The 15,591-nt window shown below is 40.4% G+C and overlaps 1 protein-coding gene across 3 annotated transcripts in view; it reads right to left on the reverse strand.

Annotated features, from left to right (window-relative positions):
* ttll7 (tubulin tyrosine ligase-like family, member 7) overlaps positions 1-15,591 on the reverse strand; it is a 65,628-nt gene that overhangs the window by 14,087 nt on the left and 35,950 nt on the right. For all 3 annotated transcript variants that reach the window (XM_056735312.1, XM_056735311.1, XM_056735310.1), the window contains 4 exons: positions 14,708-14,843; positions 10,156-10,242; positions 5,847-6,009; positions 1,478-1,803 (listed from right to left, as the gene is read on the reverse strand). In XM_056735312.1, the coding sequence (XP_056591290.1) occupies positions 1,478-1,803; positions 5,847-6,009; positions 10,156-10,242; positions 14,708-14,843 (712 nt within the window). The remainder of the gene's footprint in view (positions 1-1,477; positions 1,804-5,846; positions 6,010-10,155; positions 10,243-14,707; positions 14,844-15,591) is intronic.

Here is a 15,591-nt window from a genome sequence, read left to right on the forward strand (position 1 = left end):
TATTAAAGGGACAATAAATAAATATGTTGTCCCTTTAATATTCAAAATATCTTTATTCAAAGAACAGATTTATTGAATTTCTTCATTCTCTCATCTTAAGGACGATATGAGTCCTGGATGTGATTTTGGACATTTATTTCTTTATAAACTGAGCACAAGCTTCATAAGACCAAATAAAGCCTACGGATGCTTGGCGGATCCCAAAAAAAGAAAAAGTCAGATCACTACAAATGTGACAATTGCATTTGTTTCTAATTGAAAAAAATATGATTAGAATTGTGTTTCAGGCAGGACGGTAACAATTTTTTAAAAATATTTTTATAATCATTTTGGTAGGAATGTACACTTTTTAATTCTAAAGCCAAGACAAACTCCGTGATATAATAAACTCCACATAAAGTATAATGTCTAGAATCACAGGTCAAAGAAATACATGTCTCTATTCAAAGAAAAGATGAACAATTTGTTTTTCTTCTGGTGATATGTGATGTGAAGGCTTATTATACTGGAAGGTTTAATAAGACCAAACAGAGCCTATGGATGCTTAGCGGAGCCCAAAACATTACAAACGCAGCAGAAAGTCCTATTAATAGAAGTATATCATGAAAACAACACGGGGCCTAATTAAACAAAGCATCAGGTTTTTTTCGTATTAGAAACAAAGCCGTATTAGCTCATAAATGTGATGATCATGCACCCTACTACTCAGAGGATGAAGAAAGCATGTAGCTTCAGTAGTCTGTCTTGCAAAACAATGGAAAGTCTTATTAAACGGCATAAAACATAGCAGCAGTGCGTGTTGTTTTTTCCGGATTAATATTCCTAAATGAGAGCTTGAACAAGTGTGAACGCCTGTATCCATGAGATGAATGTGCCCGTAAATACAAGCGTAATTTAGCTTCATATTCAGAAAAATTCTGCACAGATATGAGATATTTTCCTCTGTGAGGTGTGAGACTACAGTAGCAGAGCTCATATTACAGCCTTCAAATGGCAAAGATTGCGATTGTGAGTGTGTATGTGTGCTGAATCTTTATTGTTTGACGGATTGAATCGACTCGGGACAGCGATGGGAAAATAAAAATGATATTTGTCATTTTTACAGGAGAAGCGTTGCCAGATCTTTCGTAAATCTGCCCATATTGGTGAACATCTGTTCAGACCTCTCTAGAGGACATCTTGAGATATAAAAATATATATTTCTGGGTAGAAGTGCATGTATTGCACTGTATGTGTTCATTTGTGAGGATGACTGCGTTAGAAATACAATACAATCAAAGAAAACAACTTTCTGTATGGTGTGCTGTAAATAACACACACAACTATTTTAAAATAATGTTGAAAAGTATGCATAAAAGTTTCAAACATCGCAGTTTTTTTATACGCAAATAAAAGCCCCGTCAGAATCAATTGTGCACACAACACACAAACTGCACAGAGTTAGCATGCCAACGTGCCATGTTAAACAGAAACTTGCCGTATTGGAGTGAATGGCACCCAGACTGCTGCTGTGTGGGACTTTATTTGCTGAAGTGTTGCGACTGAGCGACTGTGAGCGAGACGGCGTGTGGGGTCGTGCCGGGGTCATGGGCGTGACGGCGGGTGCTGTTTGAGAGGCTGCAGTTGGGCCGTTAGCCATGTGAGTGGCTGTTTTTGGCCGTCTGGTCTCGTTGGTTGGTGACTGCGCAGTCAGAGAGGATATGGAGCGCGGACAGGACATGGAACGGCGGATGAGTCCGGAAAGGTTGGGAGAGCAGGAAGGACCCCGCTGAGGTTTAGGGGCGGGTTTCCAATGCACACGACCTAAAACACAAAACCAAGACATCAGCAAAACATTCGACTTAACAGGTTTAAGACATGCACGCACTCCATCCCGGATGACGGGGGAAATTAAGTCCGCTGTATAAATTGCCAACAACAGACAAAAAATCCAATGAGAGGCTTTGATTAATCGCCACATCACGTGGACGGCTGTCAGGTTTCCAGCTCAGGATCAGGGCCGACACACATACTTATGATTCTGTGATTTTGAATGACCTCCAGCTTTTGAGCTGGCCAGCAGCATCGCTGCTCCATCCGTGAATCTTGAGGGAAGCAACCTGCCAAATGCGGTATTATAGAAGCTTAACTCAGACCACTGCAGATGGCCTTAAGGTAGCGTGTGGCTGAGGGGGCAAAACAAAGTCACCCCAGAATTCCCGAACGCTCCCTCTCTGGGCAACCCAATCACCGGCGACCCCGCGCTCACCAAATAAACCTGTCAGCTCGCTGCTTTGTCTCTCTTTCAGCGGCTAATGGAAAAGTCATGGCTTCAATTGCGTCAGGCACAAATAATGGATGGACTGCACTTGCTGTGGGCCTTTCTGTAAATAGGGTACAAAACCCATGTTCTTTAGAGTGAAAGAACAACTAGACCTGTTATACTTTTATCTGACATAAAAGTCGTGCGATGTAGCTAGTCTTTAACAGATCAAATCTCTGTACACTCCCTTCCGAAATTTGAATGAATTTAATTTTTTCTTTGTGTTTTCAATATGTTTAACACTGTTGAGAGATTTGGCAAATAATAAACATTAAACTTGTTTTATTTATGGAAAGTATGAATTTTACAATTGCTACCAACCAGAATTAGGCTAAATCTTCAACCCTGCTACCTATTCTTATGTGTGTTTTGTTTATTGTTTATTGATAGAAATTGATCAAATCAAGCAAATCAAATGTAAAAGGGGCAAAAAACAGTCAAATAAATGTTAGTTTTCTGGCAATAAAATGCCAATTATAATAATAACACCTAACACAATCCTATGTAGTGCAAAATTAAAAATACAAATAAAACAGCTATAAAAATTGTATTCATCATATTAAAAAATACATTTTACCAAATATTTGGACATTAAATGCTTCAAACAAATTAAGACATTACTCAAATGTTATTAACAGGGTTGAAAATCCCAAGACCTCCATAAAAACCGTATCAATTTAATTTGACCACCTGAAGTAACCACACGTCACTTTCTGAAGGTTAGGGCCCTATTTTGCTGATGCATTTTTTAAGAGTTCCGAGCCCTATTTTGTACTCTGTTCTTGGAAAGTGTCCGACCTGAATGATGCTAATAAAAAAGTCACATGGCAAACTACAATAAAATAAAAAAAGGCTTATGCGCAGAATGTTTCAGCTGATGGACCCCAAGGAACACTACTCTTCTACCTTAAAACACGAACGCTTTCCAAATGCTTGTTTGCGTGGTTTTCGCGGTACGCCCAAACTGCTTCTGTGAACTTCTCCTCAACCTGTGTTTTCCCGGTTTGCATTTAAAACCGCTGGACTGAAACATCAGAAAAGCTCATTAACGGAGCGGCGCATGAGAGCCGGGGGACCTCTCACGACATCACCTGCTGCAGCCAGCCACTCAAATTAAGAGCCAGCGCACCGGGCCAGCCAATGCTGTGACCCTAATTAAAAAAGATGGATTTTCTCTGTTTCATGAATTAATTAGGTAAACAAATGCGTTATTGTAGATTTACATCTGTAATTTAGCTTGGGCTCGGCAAACGGCCCTGCAGATTTAATACGTTTGGCCGGACGAAAGGTTGGGGAAAGTTGAAGTAGTAAGCAGCTCTTGTTGTCATATGGAAGCAATCGTTAAACAGACAGCAGTGCAGAAGGGAGAAAGTCTCCGATCATTGATGTGGTTTAAGGGATTAGCTAACTAGCGACGCAACTAGTTCTAAAACAGAATGGCTTCTTTTTAAATATTTTTAAGTACTGGTGGAGTATGACAAAAAGTTGTTATTCTAACACAGTATTACGCACACAGAGTTATTCATCATGAACGCTCGCCTAACATTTTCTTCTCACTTTTAAATGAAATGAGGAAAGTATAATTCACTTCGTTCTACACGTGACTATATAAAAGTATCTGTTTAACCCTTTCATGCATGGATTTATGACATCCTCAGTCAGGATTATGTGTGTGTGTTTCGTAAAGGATAATCCATAGATACACGTGGATTAAAGGGTTTTGGTGCAAGACGTGGAGGCTAAGATTCGTGGTGGTTGCCTGTGCGAAGTGCATTAAAATCCTTAATCCATGGCTAGCTGTGGATTATCCCGGTTATAACATGGTCATTTAAAGCTGCTATTGATGTTTACAATGTATTTTCTGATCAGACAGGTGAAAATGAGAGATATTTTTCAGATTATTTCAAACATTGATAAAACTGACTGGAACTACCCGTGCGTTAAATGGTTTTAATGCACACCTTCAAGCCAATCAGAATTGAGTATTCCAACAGACTAGGGTATAATTGCTCTTATTTAATGTAAATTATTCGATTTTTTTATATTTCAGACTTTGAGTTGTCCACTTGAAGGGACTTCACTTTACTGCTATGCATGAAAGTGTTAAAAACGAATCAATTGATTCAAGTCTGGTAGCATAATAAGGCCGTTTGTGGGCGGGTAAATGTATGGGCTTTATTTTTTCAGAACTCTCAATGTAATGGACAAAATAATCACACGCAATTAACATATGAGCACATATGAACACTACTAGTAGAGGATGGAAAAAGCACACAGATATCAGTTGTTTAACACTGTAAATGTGTCTTCAAAATTTGGAACAGTGAACATTGTAAACATTGTGCTTGGTATGGTTTAATCTTCAAGCCAAACTTGTACGTCTTCAATCGACCAAGTTTAGATGGTCGAATGCATGTTCAACTACTTCTGGAAGTGGTCAAGAGTATACAAACGTTTTAAACCCTGTTTACACCTCTATTTAGGGTCGTCCACTTGTGACCCGATCAATCAGGTAATGGGCTAAAACACAGTGTACAACAGTTAAGCAAAACCAAAAAAATCATTATGTTTTTAATATGTTTACGACACATTGCAGTGTTTTTTAGTGGCATTGATGTTAATTCGTGTTGAAATGCTGTTAAAATTTGTCACCCTAGTCTTGATTCTCACTTGATTTCATGCAGATAATAGCCTGTATAGCCAAACCTTATATAGTTTGTGCTTTTTAGCTACTTGGTAAGACCTTTGATGTTTTTTTTATAAAAAATAAATAAAACAGTATATAAAATAAAATGTTTTAAGTTATAGCTTGAAGCTTGAAGGTAGCTTCCCAACACTGTCAGACCATTCACCCTATAGTCTCATCCTCAAATGGGACGTCCACAGACAGGGGCGAATTGGGAGGCAAAAACGGCCCTGGATTATTCGGCCCACATCAGCCCTGCACCATTCCTGGCGACGGGGGGTTGGTGGTGGTTGACGATGGTGTGTTTAATGGCAAACATGGGGGGTCTGTCGTATGTAATGTGTGCATTAAGTTACATGCATACATGTAAGACTTGTACATTTCTAATAAATCCGCCAGGCCGCCCCTGGTCACGGCGGTGGGACATCCATTCTGGACTTTGACAGAATGTCCAACTGGTCAGTCCGCTCCTGTCCACACTCCTTGTATAGTCTGTTCACTGACTGTCTAAAGTCTATTTCTCACAAAAGAGGGAAACAGGGTGAATTCAGGTTACCAATTAAACTGAATTCCCTCTTTATTTCTTAATTTTGCAAGGTGCAATCTGATTAGATGTTTTTACGCAACTTCTAGGATTTAGGACATGTTTTTTTAGTAATTTAGCATAACTATCGCTGGTCAAAGTCTGTTAGGTGGATTACATTTGGCCATAAACTGCATTGTAGATCAAACTTTATGTCATTTGCTCAAAGTTTTGGCCACAAGCGACCCCATCCCCCTAACATGCCTGGTCCGCCGGTGATAAAAAGGTTCCCAGACCACCTTTCCTCCACACAGACCCAGAGCAGAGAAACTCACCAGAGCGTTCAGGGGTGTTGTGCTTCTCCTGCGTGATGCTGCTGCTTTCATCTTCTCCATCGGCGTCAGAGCCGGAGCTGCTGTCGCTGCAGCTGCCCGAGGAGTCCTCAGGGTCCCTGTGCCCTCTGGGTGACGGGCTGCTCTCAGGCATGGAGGACAGGGCCTACAGACAGACAATCACACAAACACATCCGCAGGGAGAGAGAAAAATGTCAGTGTTGCAGCCTTCACCCCGAGTCCAATTAACGTTTGTCACCGGTGGCAGGGTGGCGGGGCGCGCTGATGCACGCCCGACGCGCCGAGTCTTGATTAATGTCACTGCAGGAACATGTTTATTCGCTCTGAAACACATCCACGCACGTCAGGGGAATTAATCTATTAAGTCCTTCAAGAAGTTATCGAACAATGAATTGAATAACTGTCCCGCACTTCGGAGGAACTGACTGTTAGCCTCATGAGCGCGCTAATTTCACCTTTTCAACCGCAATCTGGCTCAACCCGACAGGAAAGAAAAACCCCAGATGAGATTTCAACAATGTATCACTTTGTGTGTTCTAGAGATCCATGGGATTAATAAGAAGTAATTGCAGTTTTTCATTAAAGGGAACAGTTCACCCGAAATGTCAAAAATCTCACATCATTTTGCTCACTCTCATGGCATCTCATTAAGTAATGTGTACGATGTCATTCTCCTCAGTCAAACAAAAAGCTTTTTTATAACAAATATCCATCATTTTAAACACATATGCTTTCACTTTATACCTATTACACAGAGGGAAGTGCAGCAGCACACAAACATGCCAAATATAAACAATTAATGGATTACAATGTAAAAGATGATTATTGTGGACATAAAGATAAAAATCCAGCTGGTCATGTAGATGATGTGCTCGCGCAATTTAACCTCGAATCTGCCATGGCGTGAGCTCAACAGGCTCTTAAAGGGAATGAGAGATGATCCTCTGTTTGGTTTACTGCACATTACGCCCATAAAATGCCCATGACTCATTAAGAGAATCGGGACAACCATTTAGACCATGCGCCCGGGCGTGCCGACCATTTTCCCGTCGTTAAAACCCTGAGTGCACCTGCGCAGTGTGCTTTAGACCAGTGGTTCTCAAACTTTTTTGATTTAAGTACCCTTTTTATGATTTCTTCAAGCCAAGTACCCCTTGACCAGACAACAACATTTTAAAATACTGTAAAATGAGAGTCAGACAGTTATTATATGTGATGCCCCTGAGCAGGTTTATTGCTTATAAACATTTCTGTATGTAGCTTTAAGCAACTATGTTAATCTCTAGAGTGTTAGGCATAACAATTAAAGGTAAATCAGTGTTTTTCAGTTCAGGGAAAGTTCATTGTGATCTTTTTTATTTTTTTATTCAATTTTTTTAACATTTAACCGCAGCAACTGCTAACTTACATTATTTTAGCACCCAGACACCACTCCTGATTCCGGGTCTGGTTCTCAATAAATAACACTAATAAATGGAAATGCGTTTTAAATTTATGAATTTATTTTTAATGCATTTTTGTTTCATATTTATTTCTTATAAAAATACTATTATTTAATTTATTGACTTCCTGATATTCATTATTTATTCCTAAATGTCAGTTTCTGTCACGTGCCCCCTGCAGTACCCCCATTTGGGAACCACTGCTTTAAACCATGCACTTAGGACATCCCCCAAAAAAATAGGACATCCCAAAAATTATTCCCACTTAAAATGGCTAAATTCACACACAGGTGTATCACATCAGATTCACAAGATTAGGACATTGTTACTCAGCTTTTTAAAGGAAGCTTGCCCTATTTAAACCACACATATTTAGTTTGGCGTGCTCTTGGCTGTTGAAGTGAGAGTGAACACCATGGTGAGATCGAAAGAGCTGTCTGAGGCCTTCAGAAAGAAGATTGTAGAAGCTAATGAGTCGGGAAAGGGATTTAAAAATATATCAAAAGATTTTGAAATCAACCATTCCACTCACAAGAAAATAGTCTACAAGGGCAGGACGTTCAAAACAACTGTCAACATGCCCAGGTATGGCCGTCCAAGCAAGTTCACCCTGAGAGCAGACCGCAGATGCTAAAAGATGTCTCTAAAAACCCTAAAATGTCATTACGGGAACTACAGCAGACTCTTGCAACTGTTGATGTGAATGTCCATGCCTCTACAATCAGAAAGAGACTACACAAGTTTAACATTAATGGGAGGTGTGCAAGGAAGAAACCTCTGCGCTCTAAGAAAAACATTAAGGCCAGACTGAAGTTTGCCAGTGAGAATGTAGACAAAGACCATGATTTTTGGAATAAAATTCTTTGGACACCGAAACAGAGGGCATGTTTGGCGTAAACCAATATAGCATTCCAGGAAAGGAACCTCATACCAACTGTGAAACATGGAGGTGGAAGTGTATTGGTTTGGGGCTGTTTTGCCGCTGCAGAACCTGGCCAGCTCACCATCATAGAATCCACCATGAATTCTACTGTGTATCAGGGGGTGCTTGAGGAACATGTGAGACCATCCATAAAAAAACTTAAGATGAAGCAGAACTGGACCCTGCAACATGACAATGACTCAAAACATACCAGTAAATCCACCAAGAACTGGCTGAAAACTAAGAAATGGAGAGTACTGGAATGTCCGAGTCAAAGCCCAGATCTGAATCCCATTGAGAGGATGTGGGGTGACTTGAAATGGGCTTTACATGCAAGAAACCCATCAAACATCTTGCAGCTGAGAGAATTCTGCGTTGAGGACTAACTTTCCTCAGACCGATGTCAGAGACTGGTAGATGGCTACAAGAGGCGTGTCACTGAAGTAATTTAAGCCAAAGGGGGTAACACTCGCTATTAGTGGGCAGGGTGTCCTAACTTTTTCCTCAGTTAGAATACACATTTTTCTTGAAATAAAGATGTAAAAGATTTGTTAATAAAGAACAGAAAATGTAATGGGGTGTCCTTATTTTTTCACATGACTGTATTTTTTAATATGAAATGTAATATTTGTATAAAATTTTAAAGAAAGGAACACAGCTGTGATGCTGTTAAGGTGAGTTCATTATGAGTGTGTTTAAATTAATTATTATTTAACGTGTCCTGTTTTAAAAAAGTTTCTTTTGAGAAACATAAGAAACGGAAAATCTCTTGTCGAGATTTAAAGGGATCTCAGTTTCAGAAATCTGTAATAAATGGAGTACGACAACATTTTTACCAGGTTATTTTTCTATAGATTAAACGAATCTAAACTGAACTCTATAAATCGCATAAATCTATGTCTCTCTTACTGTATTGTCTCACTCCAACACTTAATGTCTCCTAAAATGTGAGGAGAAACATCTCAGACGAAGTTGATGCTTAAATGAACCATAACTAAGAACACCATTAGGTCTCCTGAGCCGGAGAAGAGCAATAAAACTCTCCTCCGGGACGCTCTGTTTGTGATTACACCCACAGTGTTAATTTGGACAGAGCTTTAAAAGAAATCACCCAGAACTATGAAGACACCAAATTCACTAAGAATGACATGCACCCAATAAAGACTATGATCAAAACGACACATTCTCAAAATCTATTAGTCTCTGGTTTGATTAAACTAATAGTCGACGATTGACTTAAAGCAGTGTTGTGTAATTGTGGACTATCAGGCATTTCTTATTGAACAGCTACAACAATCCTTATCTAAAGAAACTTTTATTTTATGCAGCGACGAGACGAGACAACGGAGACGGGAGCCCTCGGAGCGACCGGAAAGAGAGAGGGGAGAGAGGAAAAAAAAAATCCGGTTCCCCGACATGCTGCCGCTCGTTCCTCAACCAGCCGGAGTACTCTCCTTCGCGGTGCCTTGCGGTGGCCCTGGGGCTTCGGTGGACGGCTCGACCGTCCGCCCCCTGGCGGCCGGCGGTGGCTCCTCCTTTATCCGGGAGTCGGGGCGGGTTCCCCGTCCCCTGTTCCTCCCCCTTGGGCGGACGGACGCAGGCTCCGGCCTCTGGCAGGCGGTGGCTCACCCGGCACTTCCGCCCCCTGCTCCTCCCCCTCGGGGGACGGACACAGGCTCCGGCCTCTGGCGGATGGCGGCAACCCCCCCGCTCCCACTTGGACGAAAGCCACCCCACCTCGACCCAGGGGCGCGGTAGCAAAGGTCGCCGTTCCACCGAAGTTTTGACGGTCAAGCCCGGTGTGCGCACAGCTGCCGCTAATTCACAATTACTCACCGGACTCGAACCACGGTCTCGCCCCGCCTACTCTACTACAATGTCTTTTAGAGTTTTTGACTAATATAGTTCTCATGGGGTGTGTGGTTACCTTAGGTCCTTTCTGTTTGGAGGTTTTTCCCATCAGCTTCTCATCATCCAGCTCACACTGTTCTAGCAGGTCAAGGATATCCTCCTCCTTAAGAACAACAAACAGACATACAGTTAAAACCAAAGCCACAAACACTTACACATTTAGCTCCGCGTTATATGTGGGCTGTGTTTTTTTAACTATTCTAAACTATGAGCAATTGAGTCGTGTTTGGAAACTTTCAGAATCAAAACAGCATATGTTGCATGTCGCCTAAATCATTTCTTGGCATAAATCAAAACCGGAGAAATCTCTTCGGGATCTGAACCAACGTTCCCTCATTCCTGAATGCTGTCGTCAACCCATTTTACTTTTGAAACATGACATGTGTGAGTGAAGAGAGGTACAGTTTTCAATTTGAAAAACCTTGATTTTATAAACCCGAATCTCGTTGGACCGAAAAAGTAAGTACGTGATTGGTGACAGCAGTCAATAATGGAGTAGATTACACATATTTGTTAAAGTATACGACTATTTGTTCATAATCATTTATTATTAATCATTATAATAATGTTAGTTTAATTGTAATAAACAAATCTGCTTAATTTTTTGTACTAGTAATAGCTGATCCAATTTCCCTCTAGCACCAAACTTGTCTATTAGACTTCAAATCCAAATCTAAATTCTCATACAAAAGGACTGAGCGACTACTGGTTCATTAAAAAATCGATGTTGGTTTAGTTATCTGTGCCAAAACAACACTGTTCACTGAGAAAGATTCAGAGGGCAGACATTACAATGACAGCACAAAAATGTTATTCGGTAGAGATTGAGTCATCACAATCAAGAGGCTGATCGATACCGTTCTGAATCTGTGCTCCGACACATTTTCATTCTCCTGAAAAAACTGTAAGATCTGTGCCTCACGGACTCTGATGTTTCTCCATTACAAATGTTGCATGCTTCTCAAGCAGAAACATTATCCTGGTTCTAACTCAATAAGACGGCCATTGATCTGTTGTTCTGGCTCAGATGGAGAGAGAGTTTAAGTGCATTAAACCCTGTTTTTTTGCTCATCGCTGCCTTCCTTTGTTACTCAAATCCAGACTCTTTGTTTGCGCGGCTGAGGGAAGATGGGCCGCAATAAGCCCACATTCTGACTGCAGGTGATGAGTCAATATTTGCCAATGTTTGCTACGGTGAGATACCCGGAAAATTTGCTTTGGTTGCCCTTGATGTGGGCGCAGTTTAACAAAGCTGATTTTATGGTATTTTTCTGTTGGAGAATAAAGTTTGAGGGAATGGGTGGACAAATTCCTTTGCATTAAATATACTATTTCAATCGTTTATTCCAGGTTTAGACTCCCCGAAAATGCAAAAACTGATCAGATATATAGTTTTAATGCACTGTAACTCTCTTTGGATAAACATGGATCTTATAACCAGCGATCCTTTCGGGTCGGGTAAAGCAATTGGCACTTTATTTGCGGGGCGGGTCATTAAAAACGAAATGAAAAAACATGTAAGCTGTGCGCAATTCCCTATTGACTATATTGAATATTTGGGAATATATGTGACCCTGGACAACAAAACCAGTTTTATGGGGTCAATTTTTCGAAATTGAGATTTTAACATAATCTGAAAGCTGAATAAATAAGCGTTCTATTGATTTATGAGTTGTTACAATAGGACAATATCTGTCTAAAATATAACCGTTTAAAACTCAGGAATCTGAGAGTGCAAAAATATCAAAATATTGAGAAAATTGCCTTTGAAGTTGTTGCGGTCTGCGGTCTATCTGCGGTCCATACACTCACAAAAATAAAGTTTTTATATATTTAATATAGGAAATTTACAAAATATCTTCAAGGAAGGAAGATCGATACTTTTGACCCATATAATGTATTTTTGTCTTTTCTAAAAATGTTTCCGTGCTACTTAAGACTACTTCTTTGATAACTTTCGTGATGTCCCCAAACACGTCACAAAAGTGCAAAGCAGCTCCCGCCGACAGCCACACAACAACAAAATAAACAAAGAAATAAAAGTGAAGATGGAAGACAAGTTTCCATGAACAATTTTTTTAGATTAAAGCTGCAATTCGTAACTTTTGCCTCTCTATCGCCATCTCTGTTTAAACTTAAAACTGCAGGATATTTTCCACACTTATCTTCGAAGTCAAACGGACAGATACCTGTAAAATCGCACCAGACAGCTCAATTTATGAATCATTATTATAAGCTGACCATTACAAATTGGGATAAGGTACTGTAAGAACATGTTTACATACTTTTTTATCTAAATAAAAAGTTACGGATTGCAGCTTTAATTCGAAAAGCTTTAAGAAGTGAATGGGCAATTTGGTGTCCATCTCTATGTTGTTAATGTGGGTTTTAGAACAAGTAATGAGTTTAAGAACGACTCTTCAGACGGAGAATAATCACTCAAGTAATCCCATTACAATCTAGCAAAAGTCATTAGGAACTCGACAAATTACTTTGTCGAGATGACTTCCCAACACTGCTGGACGCTGTTTTTATTTTATGAGGGGCTGATGGACTGGAGTTTGACGCTCAGGGTTGCTGGCAATGAAGGCGCTGGTCTGAAGAGAAAAGCTTTAGCTCACTGACGGACAGGAAGGTCAAAGACCACACGGCAATGGCATCAGCTCATGGCTTTTGGTTGAGTCCCAAACAAGCCAGACACCAGCTCCATAGGAAACCGCTCACACGCTCCCCTGCCACATTAACAGACGGCTCCTGCCTCCAAATACAACCTGCCTAACGACCATCTCGCCAATGCCGGCGAGCCTCCGCTCAGCAATTCAAACTCATGTGCGACCACACTCCAAAGTCACATTTCAGATTCCATCAATGCGCGCTATGAAGATGAGACCCTTCCGACAATATGTCACATTCATATGCATGGATACACAGATCCGGCCTTGAAAATCCCCGTAAAATGAACATCCGGAGCTTTCACGAAAGACCGAACGGCACAATAATGAACTCCAGCTGAATACTGAATTTCACAACAGAGGCCTTTGAAACAAAAAGAACAAGGTGCACAGGCCACGGGACAATATCTATATAAGGCACACAAAGCAACATTTGTAATATAAAGAAAATGTGAGTGGCTCACTGATGTCATGCTACACTTTGGTAGAATGATGAGGATGGATATTTTGTGAATATATGGTACATCTTAAAGTTTATTCCATTGTTTTGAATGTCTGTCTAAACTATCTGTCTGTTAAATCTATATATCTGCCTATGTCTGTCTTATCATCTATCAGGCTGTCTAATCTATTTATTGTGTTTATTAGAGGTCAGTCAGTATCTCAGTCAGTCAGTCTGTCTAATGTATCTGTCTATCTATATTTCTTCTGTCTGTCTGTCTGCCTGTCTTTCTATCTTTTGTATAATGTTTCATCACAAGTCGTTTTTTTTCTCTCTGTCTGTCTGTCCAAACGGCCTGTCCTTGCAAAAAATAAATAACATTAAGTCTATCTATCTACTGTATTTATCTATCTCTGTCTGTGCTATTCTTTGTTATACAAATCAATTCTAATCCAATCTTATCAGTCTTTCTATCGATTATAAAGAGGTTTATGTTAAAAACAAGAACAGATTTGATCAAATAGGCCAATTCAAAACGTTTTCTAATTTGAAACGAAGCTGTGATTCGTTTCTTTTGCCTCTCTATCGCCATCTTGTTAAAAACATGAAATCCAAGTGCTTTTCTGCAAAGCCGTCCCAATATTTCAACCTGTAATTCATTACTGCAGTACAAGCTTACCGCGAACACTTATTTTTTTAAGTGCTAGCTCAAAAACTGATCTTAAAACAAAAAAAAGAATGGACTGCTGCTTCAAGGGTGTTATAAAGAAAATAATGTGAAGCAGCTTCTGGCTGAAATGCAGCTTTAATATATTTCCAACCTCAAATCGGAAATAATTACCGAAAAGGCACTTTTTTACTTACTTTCAATGTTACAAAATCCAGACTTTATTTCCGGGTTTGATATGTTAAATCTGAGGTGTCTGGAATGACGTAAAAGTGCTGACCAGGGGCCGGTTGCATGAACTGCTTCGACTAGTCTCAGAAGTAAGTCATCGCATCTGTTTCTTCAGGACTGGTCATAACTTCTTTAAATCAGTTACATAAAAAGATAGACTGGTCTTATTGAAATCTAAAAAGTAAGTCTGATTAGTCCAAACCAATTGCCAGTCAGTGAGACTAGTTGTTAAGACGCTGCGGCTAAGTGTATGCAACTGGGCCCAGTACTCTAGTGAATAGTCAGGAAATTTTGATCACTTATAAAAGTATTAGCCCTTATTGCCTCACTTACTTAAGAGCTATGGATCTGAACAAAGTATAAGCAACAGTAATCGTGATGCCCTAGCAAACCCCCGTAATGAGAATCAGATGGTGAGGACATAATGAATTGCAAAAGAACACCATTCCACAGTCGTCCTCAATGCATCTTGTTCTCTCAGAGGAGGAGCAGTGACATGGGGAGGGATCGGAGGGAAAAGACAGAGTGGTTGTTGAGTTGCCGCTCAGGTACGTGCCTTCATTCGTTTCAGCGGATTATTCATTTCCTTTTGAAGTGAAGCGGCTCGCCCAGCGAGAAATGTCTGAAAGGCAACTGAAAGAAGACTCTCATATTTCTCCAGGAGCAGCTTGTCATCGGGAGGGTAAATACGCCTGTACAGAGAGAGAGAGAGAGAGAGAGAGAGAGAGAGAGTTTTATCTGATTGTCTGATTTAGCAGTCTGGTCCGCCTGCTTTTCTAATCAGCTAAACAAACCTCAATCGTTCTTTTCACACATGCACATGTCCATTACTGCTGCGTGCTAATGATTCATGCGTTTGTCTTTATTAGACGTTCAGACTAAACAAAAGCCAGAGAAATGTAAACCATCCACTGTATCTAACGACCGATCTTCCGACTGGTGCCGTACCGGGTCACACACTGTATATAATTAAAACCAGTTATCAAACGGTTTTGCTTCAGGAGACGGATTTCACATTAGACTTCCAACGGCGTCCCAACGCAGAAGCAAAATTGTTTAAAGAACAATATTTTTGAAAATAATTCATTAACTCAAAGTTGAAGTGAATAGGCCTTGGGAAACCGGAAATGTTGCCCCTTATGGCTTTCTAGGGTCTTCTAGGGAGAGGAAGGCCACCCATAAGTTTCGGCCCCAGTCGGGAACCACTGATCAAAACAATAGCGGTGCGTTAATCAAAATAAACATTTGACAAGGAGCTTGGCATATCAAACCTCCGTTATGTCTCGGACCTTTAAACTTGAGCACACTCAAGAACTTTCAAGCAGGCTCTTTGGGCGTAATCAGAAGCTCAAGTAATGTAAATGTTCAGATCAGAAGATAAACCGTCCCAAATCCGTTAAGAGCTACAAGCACGACGGATGGACAAACTTGTGCGCCGGC

Source organism: Triplophysa dalaica, chromosome 21 (genome assembly GCF_015846415.1).
Source record: "Triplophysa dalaica isolate WHDGS20190420 chromosome 21, ASM1584641v1, whole genome shotgun sequence".
NCBI classification, from domain to species: Eukaryota; Metazoa; Chordata; class Actinopteri; order Cypriniformes; family Nemacheilidae; genus Triplophysa; species Triplophysa dalaica.